The 24,486-nt window shown below is 49.6% G+C and overlaps 1 protein-coding gene across 5 annotated transcripts in view; it reads right to left on the bottom strand.

Moving 5' to 3' along the window:
• ENOX2 (ecto-NOX disulfide-thiol exchanger 2) overlaps positions 1–24,486 on the bottom strand; it is a 136,219-nt gene that overhangs the window by 37,958 nt on the left and 73,775 nt on the right. For 4 of the 5 annotated variants that reach the window (XM_077825981.1, XM_077825983.1, XM_077825984.1 and 1 more), the window contains 4 exons: positions 22,175–22,381; positions 13,880–14,113; positions 3,854–4,066; positions 1,648–1,754 (listed from right to left, as the gene is read on the bottom strand). In XM_077825981.1, the coding sequence (XP_077682107.1) occupies positions 1,648–1,754; positions 3,854–4,066; positions 13,880–14,113; positions 22,175–22,381 (761 nt within the window). The remainder of the gene's footprint in view (positions 1–1,647; positions 1,755–3,853; positions 4,067–13,879; positions 14,114–22,174; positions 22,382–24,486) is intronic. The other variant, XM_077825986.1, reaches the window with a different exon arrangement.

Raw genomic sequence — 24,486 nt, 5'->3', positions numbered from 1 at the left:
TTTTATTGGATCAGCTTCTGTTGGTGCAAGAGACAAACTTTGGAGCTACACAGAACTCTTCTTCAGGACTGAGGAAGAGCTCCGTGTAAGGTTGACAGTTTCTCTCTCTTGCCAACAGAAGCTGGTCAAATAAAAGATATTACCTCACCCACCTTGTCTCTCTCATCTTTTATTCTCATTTAGAACGAACTGCAGTTTTAACCACAACCCAAATTAATTCCACTGTTACACTGTAAACTTAGGCTATGTCTACATTAGCCACTGAATGCATCCAATTAAGTGAGCTGTAGCTCATGAAAGCTTATGCTCAAATAAATTTGTTAGTCTCTAAGGTGCAACAGGTACTCCTTTTCTTTTTGCGAATACAGACTAACACGGCTGCTACTCTGAAACCTGTCATTAGCACTTTTGTCAGTCAGCGGTGTGAAAAAACACCACCCTGACTGACATAAGTTACACCAGTGGTTCTCAACCCACGGGCTGCATGCGGCCCAATTAGCATACAGCTACGGCCCGGCTGTGTGCTAAAAAATCCAGGTCCCAGCTGCCCAGTCACCCATGGCAGGGTCCAGCCTCCAGCTGCCCAGCCCTCCATGGCAGGGTCCAGGGTCCAGTCCGCAGCTACCCAGCCCTGCACAGCAAGGCCTTGGGTCCAGCTGCCTGTCCCTGCGCCCAGGGCTCCACTCCCGGCCCCGCTCTGTGGAGGGGTCTCTGGGCGGGGGGCGCTGTGGTTCTCAGCCTGAGGACTACAATGATAAATAGGTTGAGAACCACTGAGTTACACTGACAGAAGCGGAAGTGTGGACAGCACTACGTCATAAGAACGTAAGAATGGCCATACTGGGCCAGACCAAAGGTCCATCTAGATCAGTATCCTGTCTTCCAACAGTGGCTAATGCCAGGTGCTTCAGAGGGAATGAACAGAACAGGTAATCAACAAGTGATCCATCCCCTTTCACCCATTCCCAGCTTCTGGCAAAATTCCCAGCCATCATGGCTACCTCCACTCATTGAGGATGGCTCATTGAGGATGGAGAGCCGACAGGAGAGCTCTCAGGGTGGCTACAAAGGAGACCTTACAGCAGCACAGCTGCAGCGGTACAGCTGTGTCACTGTAAGGTCTCTAGTGAAGACATAACCTTAATTACATTCTATAGACACAGAAGTATAATGATGTCCTTCATCAGACCTGCTGCATTTGTGCCAGCTTTAAACTTTGCACCTCTAAAGACTGTTACAAGGATTAGATAAAGAACTATGTAGTCCTTTTTAGGATTCTCTCTCAGGTGACTCCACGCAGTTTCCACACCAGTACACAAATTTTTACAGTTCTAATACCACAATAGAAACCATGGCCCAACAGTTATTCTTGTACACAATACCAATGGCTTACAGAGCTCAATTTATCGTTACTAGGGCTGTGTTAGCATATGAAGGATCCTTCTCCAGTCAGAGACACCAATGGAACACTTATTACCTTTGTTGCAGCAGATGATCTAAGTAAGGCCCATATTGCACCATTTCATTAAGGCTGTTTCTGTCCATGTGAGCACAGTGCTACTAAGTGCCCAGGTAAACTTAAAATCAATATCCTGTTAAGAAAGAGACTGTACTCTGTAGGATCTAACACAATAAAAAATTACCAACCTCGGCTTGTTTGCACCACACGCTGATGTTCTTACGCTGAGCTTTCGTGAAATGGTCCCAAGCCTTTTGTTTGGAGGCGGAATGGTACACAGCCACTATCTGCTCAACTGTAGTGTGAAATCAGCAGTCAAATCGGGCCAGAATATCATCCAGAGAATGCAAACGAGAGGAGTAAAGGAGTAAAAGAGCGGAATCAGGCAGGTGGTTTGGCTAATCTTTTGTTATAACACTGTACTGTGCTGAGGCCATGCTCAGGAGGGACTCAGTGTCCAGAAAGGAAAGAAGGGACTCCAGAAGGCCAGAGCCAAAGTGTCTCTCAAGTTATTAACAACTGGGGAAGCCAGAGTCATTCTCAACAGAACAAAAGTGAGATAGGGTTAAATGCACGAAGCATACATTGTATAAGTGGAGCCAACAAGTCAAACAGAGGATTTCCTGGGAATCCAGCAGAACAGGGTCTCGCATTCTTTAGAATGGAAGGATTGTGTAGCTTGCGTTCTTCTGTGCCACTGTTTCAGTCCCAAAGCACAGACGCATAACCTGGACATTATAACACACCACCCAAATAAGCACAGGGAAGGGTCCTCCACCACAGGGCAACAAAACCAGGAAGCTCTCATTTCCCTGGACACTCACCTGTCAAACCAGGGCTCCGGAGTCATTCTTTCAAAATATTTTTCCTGCCAATTTTTGGAGAAGTTTTTAAAGGAAGTATGTGATCTCCCCCTGCAAAGGGGTAGAATTCTCCTCACAACAAGAAGCACAGCTAGAATTGGCTTTGTATATTTGGCCTGCTGTAGTGGGCATGATTCTTATGAAATAAAACTCAGTGTACTCTATGTTTAGACTAACCAGTGCAGCTGTAATAAGAATACTAATGGGTGTGTTATAATGACTAATTACTAAAGCTGTGATTTAGTCACAGAGGTCACGGAACCCATGACTTCCAAAGACATCTGTGACTTCAGCCAGCGCCAGCTGGGAGCTGCAGGTCCCCTGCCACGTGTGGAGGCACTGAATTGCAAGGTACCCCCGCAGCTCCCAGCCACCGCAAGTGGCAGGGGGGAAACCCTGCAGCTCCCCACCGCTGCCAGCCACCACAGACAACAGGGGGGACCCAGTGGCAGGGGAAATCCCCACTGCTCCTGGCCGCTGAAGGTGGTAAGGTGGACCCCCACCACTCCCTTCCCCCAAGGGCAGCAGGGGGTCCCTGCGGCGGGGGGGGGGGGCCCTGCCACTCCCCGCCCACGCTGGTGGCAAAAGGGACTCCCGTCGCTCCCTGCTGCCATGGGCAGCAGGGGTGACCCGCAGCAGGGGGAATCCCCACTGCTCCCGGCTGCAACGAGTGGCAGGGTGGACCCCACGGGCGGCAGGGAGGACCCCCACTGCTCCCACTGCTGCCCTCAGGGGGATCCACAGAGCTCCAGGCTGCTGCAGGTGGCAGCGGGGGGGACCTTGGAGCTCCCTGCCTCCCTTCCCCCTCCAACCTCCTCAGCTGCCCAGGCTACCCATTTTGTCATGGGTATTTTTAGTAAAAGTCAAGGACAGGTCACAGGTTTCCGTGAATTTTTAATGATTGCCCGTGATCTGTCTGTGACTAATTACACAACACTTCCTGCTCTCTCTATTACTACTTACTCTGCAGAAAACACTGCATCTCCTGGATTCAATGCCCATATTTGTTTATGGTAAGAATAGAAAAAAATCTGAATCAAGATTAAGCATGAAAGGAAAACCAAATGCAAAAGGCACTAGTTTAAAATTTGGTCCTACGTCACCATGAGAAATTGATTTAATCTCCTATTTATGGAGCCTCTTTCTACAAAACAGGACTTTGAAAACATTCTGTTACATCCTACCTTTGGTGAGTCAATCCTGAATATTGCACCAAGGCACTGGGCTGCTGGGGACTTACCTTGACTGCACACAAAGGTGCAGAATGTTGGGTATTGCTACAGTAGAATAATTAACAGAATATATTTAAGAGAGAACAAATGAGGAGTTCATTCCCCTGTGTGTAAATGCTTCATCCATGAAACACCAGAATTTTATGGAGGTAAATGACATATATCTGTAAATTAACTGTATTTGTCCAGCCATGGTGATTATATTTTCTGGGGTCTTGCTGAATTTGCTGCACCCCCTCAAAACCAAACAAATCTCCCAGTAATACATGAACAACACTCAGTGCAGAAATACTACTCACACTGAACTAGAATCCCTGAGAGAGCAAGCTTAAACTTCTCCTTAGCTTCCTCCATCTCTTTCTCATGGGCTGCTTTCTCGTTCATCAATCTGCGAACGTGGCTGTTAGCTGACTGGATCATGGAGTAGAAGTTGTTTGCACTCCGCCTGTTCACTTCCCCACGTTCTATCCAGGTCACCAAGGTCTGCACTGCTTCCAAGAACTTGGAATCGTCTGGGTCAAAACAGAAAATCTTTAGAACAGACAAAATCTGCAGAGTCATTTCCAGTGGCTCAGCTGTTCAGCAGCCACCTTCCCAGCAGTCAGCACTGAACTATTTGCTTAGCCCTGGTCTACACAATGAGTTTAGGTCAAATTTAGCAACATTAAATCAATTTAACCCTGCACCCATCCACACAACGAAGCCATTTTTGTCAATTAATGGGCTCTGAAAATCGATTTCTGTACTCCTCCCCAACGAAGGGATTAGCGCTGAAATCGACATCACCGGGTAAAATTTGGGTTAGTGTGGACACAATTTGACAGTATTGGTCTTCGGGAGCTATCCCACAGTGCTCCATTGTGACCACTCTGGACAGCACTCTCAACGCAGATGCACTGGCCAGGTAGACAGGAAAAGCCCCGCAAACTTTTGAATTTCATTTCCTGTTTGGCCAGCGTAGCAAGCTGATCAGCAAAGGTGACCATGCAGATCTCATCAGCAGAGGTGACCATGGAGTCCCAGAATCGCAAAAGAGCTCCAACATGGACTGAACGGGAGGTACTGGATCTGATCGCTGTATGGGGAGAGGAATCCGTGCTATCAGAACTCCATTTGAAAAGACAAAATGCCAAAATATTTGAAAAAATCTCCAAGGGCATGAAGGACAGAGGCTATCACATGGACCCGCAGCAGTGCCGCATGCAACTTAAGGAACTCAGGCAAGCCTACCAAAAAACCCAAGAGGCAAACGCCCACTCGGGGTCAGAGCCTCAGACATGCCACTTCTATGATGAGCTGCATGCCATCCTAGGAGGTACCCCTACAACTACCCCACACCTGTATGTGGACTCCTGCAAGGGAGTCTCACGCAAGAGGGATGAGGATTTTGGGGACAAGGAAGATGATGAGGAGGGGGAGGTTGAAGATAGCGCACACCAGGCAAGCAGAGAAACCATTTTCTCCAACAGCCAGGAACTGTTTATCACCCTGGAGAGAGTACCCTCCCAACCAGGGCTCCCAGACCTTGAAGGCAGAGAAGGCACCTCTGGTAAGTGTACCTTTGTAAATATAATGAACGGTTTAAAAGCAAGCGTGTTGTAATGATTAATTTGCCCTGACTTGGGATGCATTTGCGGCCAGTACAGCTACTGGAAAAGTCTTTTAACGTGTCTGGGGATGGAGCAGAAATCCTCCAGGGACATCACAATGAAGCTCTCCTGGAGGTAGTCCCAATGCCTTTGCAAAAGGTTTCTGGGGAAGGCAGCCTTATTGCGTCCTCCATGGTAGGACACTTTACCACGGCAGATCAGTAGCACGTACTCTGGAATCATTGCATAAGAAAGCATGGTAGCATGCGGTCCCAGTGTTTGCTGGCATTCAAGCAACATCCATTCTTTATCTCTCTGTGTTATCCTCAGGAGAGTGATATCATTCATGGTCACTTGGTTGAAATAGGGGAATTTTATTAAGGGGACATTCAGAGGTTGGCCGTTCCTGCTGGGCTGTTTGACTGTGGCTGAAAAGAAATCATCCCCGCTGTTAGAAACGCGGTGGGGGGAGGAGTGAAGCGATCATCCAAGAGAACTGGGTGTGTGCGTGTGTGTTGGGGGGGGTTAGTTGGGTTTGTGCTGCACATTAACCCGAAAACACCAGCCGCTCCTTTTAAATGGCCAATGTGTCTTTTTCAATTTTAATTTCCCTTTTTTTCCTCCCACAGCTGCAAATGTTTCAACGCTGCGACTAGCATCTCCGTCCCAGAGGCTAGCACAGATAAGAAGGCAAGAAAAAACGCACTCGCAATGAAACGTCCTCTGAGCTCAAGCTGTCCACCCAAACTGAAAGAGCCCAGCAGAATGTGTGGAGGCAGACAATGGCAGAGTCCAGGAAAGCACAAAATGAACGCGAGGACAGGAGGGACACGCAAGAGGACAAGTGGCGGGAGCAACAGGAGAGGTTGCAGGATCAAGAGGAAAGCTGGCGGCAGCATGATGAAAGGAGGCAGGATGCAATGCTGAGGCTACTGGAGGGTCAAACTGATATGCTCCGGCATATGGTTGAGGTGCAGGAAAGGCACAGACTGCCACTGCAGCTCGTGTAACCAACCGCCCTCCTCCCCAAGTTCCAAAGCCTCCTCAACCCAGATGCCCAAGAACACAGGGGAGGGGGCTCCGGGCACCCAACCACTCCACCCCAGAAGATTGCCAAGCAACAGAAGGCTGGCATTCAGTAAGTTTTGAAGTGCAGTGTGGCCTTGTCCTTCCCTCCTCCCCCACCCCACCCGGTGCTTTCCTCCTCGCGGGTTACCTTGGCAGTTATCCCCCTATTTGTGTGACAAATTAATAAAGAATACATGAATTTGAAACAACGACTTTATTGCCTCTGCAAGCGGTGATTGAAGGAGGGAGGGGAGGGTGGTTAGCTTACAGGAAAGCAGAGTGAACCAAGGGGGCGGGTTTTCATCAAAGAGAAACAAACAGAACTGTCACACCGTAGTCTGTTCAGCCATGAAACTGGTTTTCAAAGCTTCTCTGATGCGCAGTGTAACGGCCCTGGTGTCTGGCTGCGGATAATCAGCGGCCAGGTGATTTGCCTCAACCTCCCACCCCGCCATAAACGTCTCCCCCTTACTCTCACAGATATTGTGGAGCGCACAGCAAGCAGTAATAGTAATGGGAATATTGGTTTCGCTGAGGTCTAAGCGAGTCAGTAAACTGTGTCAGCGCGCCTTTAAACGTCCAAATGCACATTTTACCACCATTCTGCACTTGCTCAGCCTGTAGTTGAACAGCTCCTGACTAGTGTCCAGGGTGCCTGTGTATGGCTTCATGAGCCATGGCATTCAGGGGTAGGCTGGGTCCCCAAGGATAACTATAGGCATTTCAACATCCCCAACGGTCATTTTCTGGTCTGGAAAGTAAGTCCCTTGCTGCAGCTGTTCATACAGACCAGGGTTCCTGAAGACGCGAGCGTCATGTACCTTTCCCAGCCATCCTATGTTGATTTTGGTGAAATGTCCCTTGTGATCCACCAGTGCTTGCAGCACCATTGAAAAGTACCCCTTTCAGTTTATGTACTGGCTGCCTTGGTGCTCTGCTCCCAAGACGGGGATATGCGTTCCGTCTATCACCCCACCACAGTTAGGGAATCCCATTGCAGCAAAGCCATCCACTATGACCTGCACATTTCCCAGAGTCACTATCCTTGATAGCAGCAGCTCAGTAATTGCGTTGGCTACTTGGATCACAGCAGCCCCCACAGTAGATTTGCCCACTCCAAATTGATTCCCGACTGACCGGTAGCTGTCTGGCGTTGCAAGCTTCCACAGGGCTATCACCACTTGCTTGTGAACTGTGAGGGCTGCTCTCATCTTGGTATTCTTGCGCTTCAGGGCAGGGGAAAGCAAGTCACAAAGTTCCATGAAAGTGTCCTTATGCATGCGAAAGTTTCGCACCCACTGGGAATCATCCCAGACCTGCAACACTATGCGGTCCCACCAGTTTGTGCTTGTTTCCCGGGCCCAGAATCGGCGTTCCACGGCATGAGCCTGCCCCATTGCCACCAGGATGGCCAAATTGCTGGGGCTCGTGCTTTGAGAGAACTCTGTGTCCATGTCCTCATCACTCTCATCACCGTGCTGCCATTGCCTCCTCGCCTGTTTTTGCAGGTTCTGGTTCTGCATATACTGCATGATAATGGGCGAGGTGTTTACAATGCTCATAATTGCCACGGTGATCTGAGCGGGCTCCATGCTTGCAGTGGTATGGTGTCTGCAGGAGAGCAGAGTTGCAGGGGAAGTGGTGGTTGGATGATCAGTTTTGCAGACCTACTGCACCATCTGCTGCCAGGACACAACAGCTGAGTGGGCTGCAAGCTTGCCGTTTTATGGTGAGACAAGAGCAGCCGAGCAGAGTTGCAGCAGACGCGGCCCTGCAAGACCACCAGGAGAGCAGAGTGGCAGCAGAAGCAGTAGATGACGACGGTCATATAGAGGACCTGCGAGGTGGATTCATAGCATCAGGAGAGCAGGAGAGCAGAGTGGCAGAGGAAGCGGTGGTTCGATGATGACGGTTAGCAGTCCTACTGCACCATCTGCTAAAAGCAGTGAGGCGCCTGCACGGAAAAAAGGCGCGAAACAATTGTCTGCCATTGCTTTCACAGAGGGAGGGGCGACTGACGACATACCCAAAACCACCTGCGACAATGTTTTTGCCTCATCAGGCATTGGGAGCTTATCCCAGAATTCCAATGGGCGGTGGAGACTGCGGGAACTGTGGGATAGCTACCCACAGTGCAACACTCTGAAAGTCGACACTAGCCTCAGTACTGTGGACGCACTCCGCCGACTTAATGAGCTTCGTGGGGACACACACAATCCACTGTATAATATCGCTTTCTAAAAAATCAACTTCTATAAATTCGACTTAATTTCGTAGTGTAGACATACCCTTAGTCTAGCCGGATTAGATTCCTCAAAACACAACATGGCCAGCTTTCAGTCAAGTACCAAATACACAGGGGATGCCAGAACAGCAATTTATGGAAAGCATGCTTTGCAAAGATTATCTTAGAGGTTTTGTGGTTTCGCTGTATTTTATGATAATTTATGAATCTGGCTAGCTACTAGGATTTTTGTAAATATTCTCCAATCATGACCATATTTTAGAGGGCAACTGCATTACATTAGGCCTCAGGCCTAACCTGTCTTAAGATTGTTATCTGAATTGTCCTCAGAATCATACATCGTTTTGCAGCCGAGAAACCCAGAAGAAAAAGCAGCTGCTGCAATACAATGCAGAGGAAGGCAAGGCCCCCAGCTAGCTCACACCCACTGCGCTGGAGCAGAACTGGGTTAAGTGCAGCTCTACTGAAGAGACAATACAAAGGCATGGACCAAACCCTGAAATACCTATCCAGTTTTAGTCACCCTTTGCCCTGGCAAAATGCCCACTGACTCAAAGACAGCTTGCCTGAGTAAAGGCATGAAGATTTAGCTTAATGTTTACTTCATGGAAAATTAGTTTAGCAAGGAATGTCACTTTCAGGCTATTATAAAACAACAACAAATGTTACAATCAACCAACTCTGGTGAGTGGTTGACTCGGGGGACTGGCAAAAGGCTGGCTGAGGAGCAGGTGAGTGGCTGGCTCAGGGATGGGCAGCAGGGTGTCCCTGGCTCAGGGGACTGGTGAACGGCTGGCCCAGGAATTGGTGAGTGACTGGCTCAAGGGCAAGGTGCTGGGGGGTGCCTGGCTCAGGAGACCAGCGAATGGTTAGTTCAGGGGGACGCTTGGCCACAAAAGCTGTTTACCTCTAGGTCACTGGGTCATATCTGCCTCAGGTAACAGTAACTGAGAGGACTTTCCAGATGAAGGCTACTGTCTAGCCTTTGTGAAAGGGGTTGCTGTTCTCAGCCTATGGCACACCTCTAGCTGTTGGGTGGAGGAACTGGCTCTCACTAGGCAGCAGGGGTTCCATGCTGACCAGCTGGGAAACTGCAGCCCAAATTTTCAAAAGTCTCTAGTGATGTTAGGTGCCCAACATGAGACACCTGAAAGCAGCTGATTTTCAGAAAGTGCTGAGCACACTCACCCCCTCAGATTCAGGCCCGTTTAAGGAGTCGCAAGTTGGGCACACAATGCCACTAGATTTTGAAAATCTGGGCCTGTGTAATATATATGCCCTATGTAGATTTATGCCACACAAAACCAGATCACTTAACTTTGTTGTAAATGTGTCTTTTCATAGCAGAGAGTTTACCACTCTAAGTCAGTTAGCCTACCCCGAAGACCACAAACGTAGCTGTTAATGTCTTGATGCCTTTGCTGCTCCTCCCACATTAGCCTGGAAAGTGTCACCACCTCAGCTGAAAAATGTCCTGGCTTTAACCCCTAAATAACCACAGACATGTTCAATTCTACCTAGAGAAGGGTGTCTCAGAAACTTCTAGTCCCTTGTTCTTGGTGACATAAGTGATGGACCAATATCCAATTTCCTGAATGACTTTGTCCACCCAAGATAAACTTGATGGCCCTGCTAACATCCAAATGGTGCCATCTCTATCTCCTGAGGATGAGAGGGCTCAGGACAGAATGAAGTCCTAATTGAGCTGATGAGGAGAATGGATTTTAGGTAGGAAATCTGAGTATTACTTTTGAGAGAAAGCTGCAGAAAAGCCTCTTGATAGACAATGCATTTAACTTGCTAATCCTTCAAGCAGATGTGATTGGCAGCAAGCAGACAACTTTGATAGAGATGAAATATCATGAGTTAACGATCAGCTGAAAGGGCTGCTCTGTGAAGTGTTCCATAACAAGGTTCAGCTTCCAGCTAGTACAGGAGCTTTAACAGAAAGCAAATTTTTGCCACTGCTTTAAGAAACCTGCAGATATGTAGGAGAGAAGCCAGACTACCTTTGTCAGATGACATTGTGAGAGAACCCAAAGCCATTGCCAAGGCTCATCTTTTTAATGGAGTCACCACACAACACTCAGAGCTCCATGTTGTGCACTCCAGAATCTGCAGATCTTCCAGAGATCTGAGTATTTATGCTCTGCATATGGAATCCTTTCAGGAGTTGGAGAGTCATTCTGGCCAGAGAGCATCCTGGCAGAGGCCAGCCGCTGATCAGAGTATCTGAGCTTCCAGGGGTTCAGCCCCTCATGTTCAACGCCATCAGCTGGAATTTTTCTGGATCTTGGCACCTTATAGGAATCTGCATCAGCAGATCTTGGTGATAGATAACTGCTAGGAAGGGCACCAGGCCATCTCTTCGAGGCAGGATAAACAACGCCTGTGAGATGTAATGGGCTGGAACTAGATCCACAGATTCATCTCATGTACAGGCCACCAAACAGCCATTAGATGAGAAGAGGAGGTTACGTATCTGTAAGTGGAGGTTCTTCGAGATGCATGGTCCCAATCTGTATTCCACTGCAGTATGCATCCAGAGCTGTAGATTTTGGAAGCAGTAGTGTCCATTGGTCTGCCCTTGCTTCGCCTCATGGTTTAATCTGAGGTGATAACAGACAGGTCAGATGGACAGTCTCCAGTTCCTTCACCGCCGCAAATCCAACAGATCCGCAGCAGAGGAGAAGGAGGGCAGCAAGTGGAATACAGATAGGGCCACACATCTCGAAGAACCTCCACTTACAGGTAAGTAACCGCCTCTTCTTCTTTGAGTAATGGTCCCTATTGTATTCCACTGAGGGTGATTAACAAGCAGTACATAGTTCGGAAGAGTGGAGTGGAGGGCAGCTGTGCTGAATGAGGCATCTGTTGCAAAGTTCCGAACCAAGCCGTAATGTGTAGCAAAGGTATGTACCAAACTCCATGTGGCCACCATACATATGTCTCTAAGCAGCACATTGTGGAGGGTGACCCTGGTGGATGCCTGGGCTCTCGTGGAATGGGCCCTCACGCCGAGGGTTGGAGACGGTCCTGACAACTGATATTATAGCGTAATGCAGTGGTTCTCAACCATGGGTACCCCTGGGGGTACGCAGAGATCTTCCAGGGGGTACATCAACTCATCTTGATATTTGCCTAGTTTTAGAACAGATGTGACGGGGCAAGGCCAGATGACTATAGAAAAGTAGTGGGAGATAGATATATTAGCTCCAGGCTAAACAAATCCCTGGTACCAGGTTAAGTGAAATGGAAGCTGCTCCAGATCAATTAAGATACCTGGGGCCAATTAAGAACTTTCCAGAAGGCAGGGAGAATGCTATGTAGATTGGGACACCTGAAGCCAATCAGGGGCTGGCTGAAACTAGTTAAAAGCCTCCCAGTCAGTCAGGTGGGTGTGCATGTCAGGAGCTGTGGGAGGAAGTTGTGCTGTTGGAGAGGCTGAGTAGTACACACCATATCAGGCACAAGGAAGGAGACCCTGAGGTAAGGGTGAAGTGGAGCTTGAGGAAGTGAGGGCTGCTGTGGGGGAAGTAGCCCAGGGAATTGTACATGTCATGTTTCTAAAAGGTCAGCTACCATAGCTGATACTATTAGGGTCCCTGGGCTGGAGCCCGGAGTAGAGGGTGGGCCCGGGCTCCCCCCACCACCTTTGCCCCCAATTAATCACTGAGACTGGGAGACAACAGAGACTGTGCAAGGAAGGATAACTTCTCCTCACCTCCCTCGCTGGCTTATGATGAAAATGCCTCAGTAGACTGGGACCCTTGTCTCTAGAGAAAGAAAAGTTACGTGGAGGGTCACAGCGAGCCTCTGAGGCTAGCGAAATCCGCCAGGAAACGCGGGACCCACGGAGGCAAAGTCAGAGCTTTGTCACACAGACTACAAAAAAAGCACTAGCGAAGTCAGTACAAACTAAAATTTCATACAGATGACTTGTTTATACTGCTCTATATACTATACACTGAAAAGGAAATACAATATTTATATTCCAATTGGTTTATTTTATAATTATATGGTAAAAATGAAAAAGTTCTTATTACAAAATCAGAAATAAAAATGCAAAAGTGTCACAGCACATTATTGATTTTTATGTCCCCTTGTTTGTTGATGTAATAAACGGTGGTAGTGTTGTCTGACATGATGAGAACGCGATGGGAGTGGGTGAATGAGAGAAAAGCTTGAGATGCTCTCTATACTGCCCAGAGTTCCAGGATGTAGGTATACATCCAGGATTCCTCAGGGGCCCATGTGCCTTGCATCATGTGGTCTCCCATGTGTGTTCCCCTTATTATGAGGGATGTGTGTGTGATGATTGTCCTGTCCTTGGAGGAAGGGAATCCTCACACAGGTATGTCACGGGTCCGTCCAGCACAAGAGGGAAGAGAGCACCTCAAGTGGGGACTGTCATCAGAAGGTCCCTAGTGCTGCATGGGTGAGTAAACTCCCTGGAGACAAATCTGGAGGCAACAAAGGTGGAGGCAAGCGAAGGCGGTGACATACATGCAGGCTGCCAGTTGGCCAAGGAGGGATAGGCAAGTTCTGACCAGGACAGATGGACTGTTGACTACTGGGGTCATGAGTTCTTGCAGAGTCTGGAATCTGTCCTTTTGTAGGTAAGCTCGTGCTGAAACTGAATTGATGGAGGCCTCTCTGAAAACTCGGGACTGTGCGGGAACCAAAGTTGATTTTTCGACACTGACTCTGACTTCTAGGGAGGAAAGGCGTCTGAGCAACATGGAGGTCGAGATCCAAACTTCATCTCTGGATTGCACTGCTAGGAACCAGTCATCAAGACAGGGGAATACAAGGACCCCATAACGCAAAAATCCCTCTATACAAAATGGCAGGCTCCCCTTCACTGCCCTGACTGTGCCACCCCTCCAGTGGCTAGTAGCGGACCTATTTATCACTAGCAATGGTGGCCTGCTCACTCCCTCACCATATTGCTCTTCCCCTGAACTCCTTCCTACATCTTCCTATTTCTCAGCTCTGCTTCTGGCTCGTCCCTCCTCCCCCTCATGTTTACCAGCCCAACCTCCCTCCTCCCAGACAGTAACTTCAGGCTGTCTGGCACTGTAGACCCAACCACAGCTCCCTTCTCTCAGGGAGTGACTGCAGACTATTTTCCCTGCAGCCCTTTTCTGCTGCCAACTTCCTGGTTTTATACCAGCCCCTCCTGTTCCCCCAGCTGGAGTCCATCTTCTCTCAGTTCTTCCAGGCCTTGGCTCTTCCCCAGATGCAGCCTATCAGGCTAATTATTCTACTTTATCAGTCCTGCCTTGTGAGGGGTAAACACCCCATTACAGGGTACCAGGTGGTGGTATTAGTCAGTCTAGTAAAGGAAGCCACTGAAATCTGGGTGTGTTTAATTTCTTATTATTTGCTATGAAAAACAACCAGTCTGCAGAAATACATACCTTTCAGCTTTTCAGCGACAATGCTGCACTCGTGGTCAGAGTAGTGGACAACAGGGGGTGGAGAAGGAGGACAGAATCTCTCCTCCTCCATTCTTCTGCGATGGCGCTCCTCTCGTGCCAGCATCCGCTGTTTACACTCCCACTCATACAGATCATCCCGAGCCTGAGCAAAGTCCACATGGAGGCGTCCGGTATCCTTTTTGTCGGTGCTGGAGCCTAGCCTGATACGATAACCTAATCGTCACAACAAAAAATTAAAAGACAGCTTGTACAATAACTAACCCATATGGTGATAGTGCCTCTAGCTGAGAGGTGGGTAAACGATGGCCCGCGGGCCACATCCAGGGCTGCGAGCTCCTGCCACTCTGAGTGGCATGGTAAGGGGGTGGCGGCGGTGCGCTTGCACAGCAGTGTGGGGGTTGGGTTGGGGGTTCTGGGGGGCAGTCAGGGGACAGGGAGCGGTTAGGGGCGTGGGGTCCTGGGGCCCAGTTAGGGGACAGGGGGGTTGGATGGGGAGCAGGTTCTGGGGCGGTCAGGGGTCAGGGAACAGGGAGGGTTGGATAGGGCATGGGAGTCCCGGGGGGCCTGTCAGGGGGCAGGGGTGTGCATAGGTCGGGGAAGTCAGGGGACAGCGGGGGTTTGGATAGAGGGTGGGATCCCGGGGGCGGGTTGGGGCAGGGTTCCCAGGAGGGGGGGGCAGGGGACAAGGAGCAGGGGTGGTTGGAGGGGTTGGGGGTTCTGAAGGAGACAGTCGGGGGCGGGAAGTGGGAGGGGGCAAATACGGGGCAGGGGCCAGGCTGTTTGGGGGGCACAGCCTTCCCTACCCGGCTCCCCATACAGTTTCACACCCCAATGTGGCTCTCAGGCCAAAAAGTTTGCCCACCCCACTCTAGCTCATACAGCACAACAGAGACTGCCTATTGGTTCCACAAAGCTACCCAATCAACCAGTAACAGTGATTACAGCGTAGGGCACATAAGTGTAGAGCGTCTCCTGCCAGAAAGAAACAGAGACAGCAGCGAGGGAGTTAAGAGCAATCGTCACATGTTTGATGCTGTCAACTTCACATCAACTGGCACCATCTGCTAGGAAGAATTCAACATCCACCTTTCCCTGTCTGGGCTCGTGTACATGCCGTATCCAAAGCAATGAGCATTACACCAGAAACACATCCATTTGTGCATGGGACTCAGCTTGCATGGAGGAGCATTCAGAAACCACCTTGGATCCTTCACACAACCTTCTAATATTCTGCACAAATAACTAGAGCCTCGCAACCTGACAGGACCTGACAACAAGTGCTGGGTTCGAGTCGGGTGTGAAAACAGCCTGACACAGTCAGCATTGGGGCTGGTTGAGTGGTCTCTGATCACCTCCTCCCGCCCGTGGGATCTGCGCAGCTGCCACTGCTAACTCATTAAGCTGCGTATGCTGCAGAGCAAGCATGCCAACGAGTTGCAGAGCCTCTCACTCCACAGCACACAGACCGCGGTGAGGTAGCAGCAGCCAGAAGGACTATGGCATGCAGTCCCAGCCACCATGCTGGCGCCATAGGAAGGAGGCAGCTGGAGATGGATCGTAGGCATGAAGTGTGCGGAGCAGGACGCCCCACCAGGCTGAGCCCCCAGGACAAGGCAATGGTAGCAGCGCTGACTCAAGTTTGGGTGGAAGTATCGGGGTTGGGTCAGATCTGAAAATGACTCAGCACTCTCGGGTCAGGTTTGGATTAGCTGGGCTCATACCTCTCATGTGTCCTGCACTGTGTGGGAAATCCTACATCAAGCGCTTATTTTTAAGGTTGCCCTGAACTGTCATTGCAAAATCCCAGCAATAAAAAATGGTTACCTATCTTTCGTAACTGTTTTTCTTCGAAATGTGTTGCTCGTGTCCATTCCAATAGGTGTGTGCATGCACGATCATCGGAAGGTTTTTCCCCTAGCAGTACCCGTCGGGTCGGCTGTGGAGACCTCTGGAATGGCGCCTTTACGGCAGTGTATATAGGTCCCTGCCGACCCACCTCCTGCTCAGTTCCTTCTTGCCGGAATACTCCAACAGAGGGGAGGAGGGGGGGATTTGGAATGGACATGAGCAACACATCTCAAAGAACAACAGTTACAAAAGGTAGGTAACCATTTTTATTTCCTTGAGTGATTGCTTGTGTGTATTCCAATAGGTGACTTCCAAGCAGTTTCCCTGGGGGAGGGATCGGAGTTTACCTGGTTGCTGAGTGCAGGACTGCCCTGCCAAAGGCTGCAGCATCCCTCGCCTGCTGGGTAATGGCATAGTGTGATGTGAAGGTGTGGATGGAAGACCACGTTGCTGCCATTCATATGTCCTGGATGGGGACCTGTGCCAGGAATGCTGCGGACAACACTTGCGCTCCCATGGAGTGCACCGTAGGCTAAGGGGCTGGAATTTTTGCCAGGTCATAGCAAGTCCTGATACAGGACGTGATCCATGATGAAATACGCTGGGACAAGATCGGAAGCCCCCTCATCCTTTCTGCGATTGCAGTAAAAAGCTGTGGTGACTTACAAAATGGCTTTGTGTGCTCAGTGTAGAATGCTAGGGCAAGCCTAACGTTCAGGGAATGGAACATGTGCTCCCTACCACTGGCATGCGATTTAGGGAAGAACATAGGTAAAAATATGTCTTGGTTCACATACACAGAAATGCAGGGTGAGGGTGTAGCTGCACCTTGTCTTTATAAAAGACCACATAGGGTGGTTTGGAAGTCAGCGCTCTGAGCTCGGATATCCTTCTGGCCGAGGTTATGGCCACCAGAAAGGCCACCTTCCAGGAGAGGTAGGACAGAGGGCAGATTGCCACGGGTTTGAACGGGGGCCCCATGAGTGCGGACAGGACCAGGTTGAGGTCCCAGTGGGCAACGGGCCATTGTACCTGGGTATAAAGTCTGTCTAAGCCCCTGAGAAACCTGCCCACCATGAAATTACCGAACACTGACCCACCCGCTGCCCCTGGGTGAAAGGCCGAAATAGCAGCAAGGTGTACTCTTAGAGATGATATTGCTAACCCCCTACTGCTTAAGGTATAACAGGTAGTCCAAAATAAGGGGAATTGGAGGTAGCTGCAGTTCGGTTCCTTTTTGCAGAGACCAAATGGAAAAAGGCTTCCAATTTGCCAGGTACGTGGCACGAGTGGAGGGTTTCCTCCTTCCCAGCAGGACTCCCGCACTGGGTCCGAACACTGAAGCTCAAGAGGGTTCAGCCATGGAGTTTCCAAGCCATGAGGTGGAGAGACTCCAGATTGGGGTGTTGCAGACAGCCGTGGTCTTGTGTGATTAGGGTCAGGGGCACAGGAAGCGCCACTGGTCTGTCCACTGAGAGGTTCAACAGCATGGTGAACCAGTGCTGGCGGGGCCACGCTGGCGCTATGAGGATCAAGGAAGCACCGTCCCAGTGAGTCTTGAGGAGGACTTTGTGTATGAGAGGGAAGGGTGGGAAAGCATACAGCAGGTGACTCGCCCACGAAAGGTGAAAGGCGTCCGCGATGGAGCCTGGGCTGTGCTTCAGAAATGAGCAGAAATGCTGGCACTTCCTGTTGTTCTGCATCGCAAACTGATCTACGTGGGGAAAAGCCCCATCTCTGGAAAATCGAGGGTGCGATGTCCGGCCTGAGGGACCATTCATGACCGTGAAACAAGCAGCTGAGGCGGTCAGCTAACTCGTTTTGGACTCCTGGAAAGTGCGACACCTCTAGGTGCATCGAGTGGGCGATGCAAAAATCCCACAGCTTGAGGGCTTCCTGGCACAGAGGAGAGGAGCGAGCACTACCCTGTTTGTTTGTCAGCACTGAAACACATGTGCCCTGCAGGCAGGCCTCGAACGCTTGGCATGCCAGACGAACTGTCCTCAGCTCCCTTACATTAATATGCAACGATAGTTCTGTGTGGGACCACAGGCCTTGGGTTCTGATATTGCCCAGGTACGCTCCCCATTCGAGCACTGAGGCGTCCATGACTAGGGATAGTGTAGGATGGGGTTTAGCAGAGGGTACTCCCGCACAAACTTGTGGTTGCGGCCACTAGTGGAGGGACTCAAGGATGCAAGGGGGGAGGGTAACTATCACGTCCAGCCGGTCCCTGCCCGGCCTGTCCACCCATGTCAACCACACTTGGAGGGGCCGAAGGTGTACCCTGGCGCGCTGGACCACATATGTGCAGGCTGCCAAATGCCCCAACAGTTTCATGCCATTTCTGGCCGTGGTTGTGGGAAATAGGAGAAGGTTTTCAATAATGTCCATGAGTGCTTGGAAGCGTAACTCTGGCAGGAACGCCCTTACCTGTGTGGACTCCAAGAGAGCCCCTATGAATTCTATTCTCTGCGCTGGGGCCAGTGTGGATTTGGAAACGTTCAGTATGAGGCCCAGCCTGTGGAATGTGGCCCGGGCCAGGGACACATGCTGTGCGGCCCATGCTTGGGACTCGGCCTTGATGAGCCAGGCGTCTAGGTACGGGAATACTTGCTCCTGAAGTCTGCGAAGGAAGGCTGCCACGACCGCCATACACTTGGTGAATACCCGGGGGGCCGCCGAGAGCCCGAACAGGAGCACCCTGAACCGACAGTGCTGGCCACTGACCACGAATCTCAGGAATCGTCTGTGGGATGGGATAATGGATATATGGAAGTATGCATCTTTCAAATTGAGGGCGTACCAGTCCCACGGATCCAGGGAAGAAATGATGGTGGCCAGAGAGATCAAGCGAAACTCTCAGGGAGTCCATCAGCACCGGACTCGACGGGCCTCCCGCTGAGGCCAGAGTCAACAGTGCCAGGGTCTTGAGGCCCAGACCGTGGGTGTCCGGTGGGGGATGGTCCCTGCTGGAGTCCCCTCATGGCTTCTTGACGCGGAAACAATCCCTGTCCGCCTTCTTTTTCTTATGCGGCACCAGAGACTGCAAATGGTGCCACCTGGTGGCACTGGCCTTACGGGTTGGGGAGTGGCGCCGGTGCTCCTTGGAGGAGTCCTTCTTCAGTGCTGGGACATCCCGCACCGAGGCCGGGCTGCTGCGCACCAATGATGCCGATGACACTTCCGGTGCCAGCTGCGGGCAGAGGGCCGACTCCATCAGGTGGAGCTTCAAATGATAGTCCCGCTCTCTCTTAGTCCTGGGTCTGAAGTTCCTGCAACTTGGGCACTTATCTGTCTGATGGCCCTCTCTCCTAAACACTTGAGAAAGGCAGCGTGCGGATCAACTGTGGGCATAGGTTTCACACGCCTCTTGCACGCCTTAAACCCCTGCAACCGAGGCATGGCCCGGTGCCTGGGGAAATTAGAACGGAGGGGGAAGCCCCCCGAAGTAAGTCCAACTAATCTACAAACTAATATATCACGAACTAACAACTATATACAACTAAGAAAGGGAACCACTAGACAGGCACTTGCGAATGCAAGAGACTGAGCTGCTCCAATGACCATCACGGGCGGTAAGAAGGAACTGAGCAGGCAGCGGGTCAGCAGGGACCTATATACAATACCATAAAGGCATCACTCCAGGGGTCTCCACAGCCGACCCGACAAGTACCGCTAGAGGAAAAACCTTCCGACGATCATGCACACGGTACACACACACCTATTGGAATGCACATGAGCAATCACTTGAAGAACACTACCTTGCCTACTCGCTGTCCATACAGGATGCCGCAGTGAGCAATCTACTGTACAGAGGCCGGGAGGTGGCCTAACTCACGAATCTCCCCACATACTCCTCGCAGGGATACGGGATAATACATCTCAAGCTTATGGCAGCCCAGCTGGATCATTTGGGTAAGGTTGGTGTTTCACGTGTGCTGATCTGAGCAGCAGCTGGCACGCTCCATGCACAGAGTGCTCAGCGCAGCAGTACCTCTGTATTCACCCTTAATGATTCCCACGCACTCTCTGCAGACTCTTGTTGCTTGGGCTTTAGTCAAGGGATTCAAAAGGAAAAAAGATTTCTGCCCACCCCGTTCTTTGCCCCAGCTAGTGCATCCATTTCTGCTTGAGTGGAAAGTGTTACTGGTGGCTGCAGCTCAGCCCCAACAAGTTGAGCCTGATGCAAGGAGCAGCCTGGGCTCAGGTCAAATTCAGGTCCGGGCTGGGCTTTAGAAGTAGGCCCGAGCAGACCTGTACATCAAGACCCTGCTACAGCTGCTGCGTGGAGCTCTATTCATACACATCCTTAGCACCATTCTCTCCGACTGGGAGATGTTACAAACACCACCAATGAACTGTGGAGAAGACAGAGAAGATTGGAAAAGGTGGAGCACAACCCCTGACACTGGTATGGAACCTTTCTGTCTCCTACAAGGATCACCTCCATCCATCTCCACCGGTGGGAAAACAGTGAGGAGGAAAAGGGCTGAGGAGCAAATCTCAATGAAACAGAGACAAACACGGCTCTCCTAGGACAAGGCTTACAGTCAGTGCCAAGTCTGAGAGAATGAATAGAGCTCCAAGCAGCTGCTGTAGCAGGAGCTTGAAGTGAGCTGTTCCTTAAGTTAACAGGGTTGCTTTGGCTTTTGTGGAATGGCAAGAAGCCTGCCAGACACAGCACCCTCACCAATGGCATCACAAGTCTAATCCATTTAGACAATTAATCAACTGATTCAAAGGAAAATCCAAAACTATTTTAGGAAGGAATTTTGACTGGGGACAAGGAGCCACCTTATTTTTTCTGGAATATGGCAAAAGGAAGGTCAGGCTGGAGAGCTCAGAAGTGTTTCATGTGCAGCTGTGCCTCACACAAGGAACAGACAGCAAACAATCTGCCGAACTGGCACAGTTTGGGAGCACTGGATGCGACTCCCACGTCCTGTGTGAAGCAGAGCTCTCGCTGGAGACATGCTCCAAGGCATTTCAAGCCTCCTGCACGGCAGTCTGTGTGGGGAATTTTAAGCCTTGCAGAGCCAGCATTAGTTGAAAAACAACAACTTGGTGTTGGTCTCAGATGAAAAGAGGCTGGTGCCCTAGAAGTGTTGAGGCCTCAGGGCCCTGCACAAAGCCCCCAGCACCACCACTTATCCTTGAGGGGAAAGCTTTCTACACATCTACTTGCCCTATAACCATGTGCACCCACTCTCATGCAGTGAGCTGAGAAACAACCAAGCAACCACAGTTTAAACATTACCCAATAAAACAAGGGAAAGGCAGAAAACAAATAACGGTCTGATGGAGCTCAGCTCCTGTGGCCTACAATCACTGGAACGTAGCTGAGATATTTTCTGGCTGGTGCCCCCTTTTATGGCCATACACGATCAGTTCAGTGCACGCACTCATCACTGCTAGGAGCTGCTGCTTTGGAGATGGCTCTGAGTCTGGTGCATCAGATTGTGTACATCCCAGTGATGCAGGTCTGCAGATGCAATACATTCAAAGGGGCACTGGGTAATTCCTAATGATAAAGCCTGGGAACGGTAAGGAGAGAAACCTCTTCAGATGGAGTCAAGCAGGTAAAGGGGAACTCTCCAGTGACTCTTGACATCAGGAAAGCTACCTTCATGATTAAAAGAGATGTGTGGATCACAAAAAACAACGAAGGGGGCAGGGGAGATGACTCCAGACCAGTGGTTCTCCACCTATTTACCACTGTGGGCCACATATGCAGCTCTCTGTGTGTTACGTGGGTCACAGCCACACAATATATATACTCCCTGTATGGCCCTAAGGATGTCACATGGGCCGCAGCTGTATGCTGATTGGGCCATAGGTTGAGAACCACTGCTCCAGAGGATCAGAGTGTCATAGGATAAATGCTCTGTGCTGTTGGAGCTCTACGTGTTATTGGAAAGACGTTGATGAAACCCAAGGGCCCCATCTAATGGCTCCAACACCTGAAATGTTGAAGTGTTACTGTTTAAATGTTCAAATTTAATTGGTGTTGGTCCTGCTTTGAGCAGGGGATTGGACCAGATGACCTCCTGAGGTCTCTTCCAACCCTAATATTCTATTATTCTAAATGGCCCTTATTTATCTTTTGGGGAGTCTGCTGGAACAGACCCAGTGGGACAATAATGCACAGGACTGCGGGAGGAATTTTTCTGCCTAAAGCTCACTTCATCCTGATACTCTGTAGAGTTTTCTGGGGAACAAGACTCCAGGAGGCACTTTCAGATATTTAAACCAGCATGAGGATGTCAAACCCCACAGCAGTGAGAGAAGTAACCACGGGGAACAAGAGGAAACGCCTCTTCAGATAGCAATAACAAACAGATCATGTCACATATAACTACACAGAAACAGCTATTTCTCTGTCCCAATTTCCAAAACCATCATTCGAAGCAAAGGAGTGCCTACCAGAGAGATAGAGTGCCTTGTCCACCATGAATTCCTCAGCAAAGCGGATGTGGCAGAAGTTCTTTTTACTCTTCCGAATAGCTATGATCTCTCCACACTGCTCAAAAACCTCCACAATGATCTGCTCGGTCCCGTTTTCTGGTAGTCCTCCTACAAATACCGTCTTGCACCCTGGGGGCCTCTCTCTCGTTGCAGGAGGAGGAAGATCTGCACATGGCAAGAGGTAAAATACTGGAGGTTAGAAGGTCCCTCTCCAAGTGCTCCACATATCCACTTATCAGTCCTCAGAGCCAACCATCACTTTCTTTGAACATGTGCTTAGTCCCAGTATATCTCACTTTACTGAGTACTGGCATCTATGGTATTCACCGGGGCCTACCAAAGAGAACTTGTTCACTAGGTGGTATATCCTGGACTTTTAGAGCCATGAATGGATTCCCCAGTGTTAATAAGTACTCCCCTAGTCAATGTGAGGCATGTCACTCCTGGAGAGCGCTGCACTTCAAGGGTACTGATAACACAAAACCAACTGCAATGAACACCGCCAAAGGCTGTGCCCCAGCCCTGGGCAATAGGGCAGGTGCACAGTAGTCCCTACTGCAATGTTAGTAAAGAAATAAGATATTCATTACATGCTTTTTATTTTGCTTTTCTTTATCATTTCAAAATCTTGACACTAGAACAACAAACCAGAAAAGATGACATATTAAAACTATCCCCTCCATGTGAATACAAAGAATCCTGCTTAAGCGAGAAGACAACAAGAACATCTTGAAATGGATACAAAACCAGAAATCATGGAGACATCAAATCCATTTTCCACAACAGAATCAATATCCATTGCACTCTCTGGTCACAGGAGAAATCCAGCCAAACTACAAAAAACAAACTGGCAGGCAACAGAAGACACCAGCATCTCACCCTGCTCCTTCTGACCTGGGCAGCTGGGGATTCCCCTGGTCCGGGAGGTACTTTGTGGGACAGAGCTGGCTGTGCTGGCTCAGTACTCGCACACATAGTAGGGGAACATCCACAGGAACAGGCACATCAAGAGCACGGTTGTGCTCCAGAGATCCCCAGCCATGCTGGCTTCATCTCCCACCAATATCTCAGTGCCTTCTTCCATGCAGCACATTATATGGGGAACATCCTACTCCAATAATTTCATATAGCCACTACCCTGTCCTCAATACCTGAGAGTGCCATGACATCCTTAGTAAACTGCCCAATGGAGCATACACAGGACTTTACGGCTTGCTGTGGTCTTATGACGTGCATGCCTTTCTGATCCTTCCCTTCCATAAGCATCATTCCTGCAGCCAATGTTTCTTTTCAGTGCCCCACTTTTATTTCATAGGAACTGCCGGATAGGATCAGCCCCAAGGTCCATCTAGTCCAGTATCCAGTCTCTGACAGTGGCAGCACCAGCTGCTTCAGAGGAAGGTGCAAGAACCTCACAGTAGGCTGATGTGGGATAATCTGTCCCGCGGATTGTTTTAAATGTGAGATTTTATCTCCCTTCCAATTCTTTTTTTATCATTAACTATGATAGCTCTGGCTAGTTGTGTTATCCATAAAAATGTCCAATTCCTCTTTGAATCTTGCTAAATTCTTGGCCTCACCAACAACCTGTCACAATGAGTTCCACAGTCTAATTATGTATTATGCAGAAAAAATATTTCTTCTTAACAGTTTTTAATTTGCCACTTTTTAATGTAATTGAAGTTCCCCTTGTTCTTATGCTATGAGGCAGGGAGAGCACAAGTTCCTTCTATAGACCATTTTATATTTTTATCATGTCCCTCATTTCAAACAGATTTCAGGGGAAGAAAACAATCTGTTAGCTTCTCAGAATCACCTTTTTCACATTCAGAAAACTCAAAAACAGCTGCTGGCAGGGGATTTGTCCTGAAGCTCTGGCATTTCTGTTTACTTGGACTTTTGTAAAGTGATCATGATTCATAGATTGTAAAGCCAGAAAAGACCCCTGTGATAATGTAATCTAATCTCCTGCACAGCACAGGCCACTGAATGAATTCCCGTTTGAACTAAAATCTATCTTTTAAAAAAACAAGGAGTCCTGATCAACTATGCCTTGAGGGAGCCAGCTGAGTAGGAGCAGGAGCACCTTTCAGACACCACACTGATGACTGGAAAAATATGGGACTTTGGGGGATATATAACCCCAAACAGCGAGGGCCTGACTACACCTCCGGAGAGCTAGTAGCATAAATTAATTTGATTTCCATGCCTAACCCAGGATTATGAAAAGCTGCTAGCTGACGCTCAGAGGCTGACAGTGACAGCTGCTC

The sequence above is a fragment of the Eretmochelys imbricata genome, chromosome 9 (genome assembly GCF_965152235.1).
Source record: "Eretmochelys imbricata isolate rEreImb1 chromosome 9, rEreImb1.hap1, whole genome shotgun sequence".
Classification (NCBI taxonomy): domain Eukaryota; kingdom Metazoa; phylum Chordata; order Testudines; family Cheloniidae; genus Eretmochelys; species Eretmochelys imbricata.
Note: the sequence above shows the minus strand (reverse complement) of the source record. Positions and strands in the feature narration are given on the sequence as shown.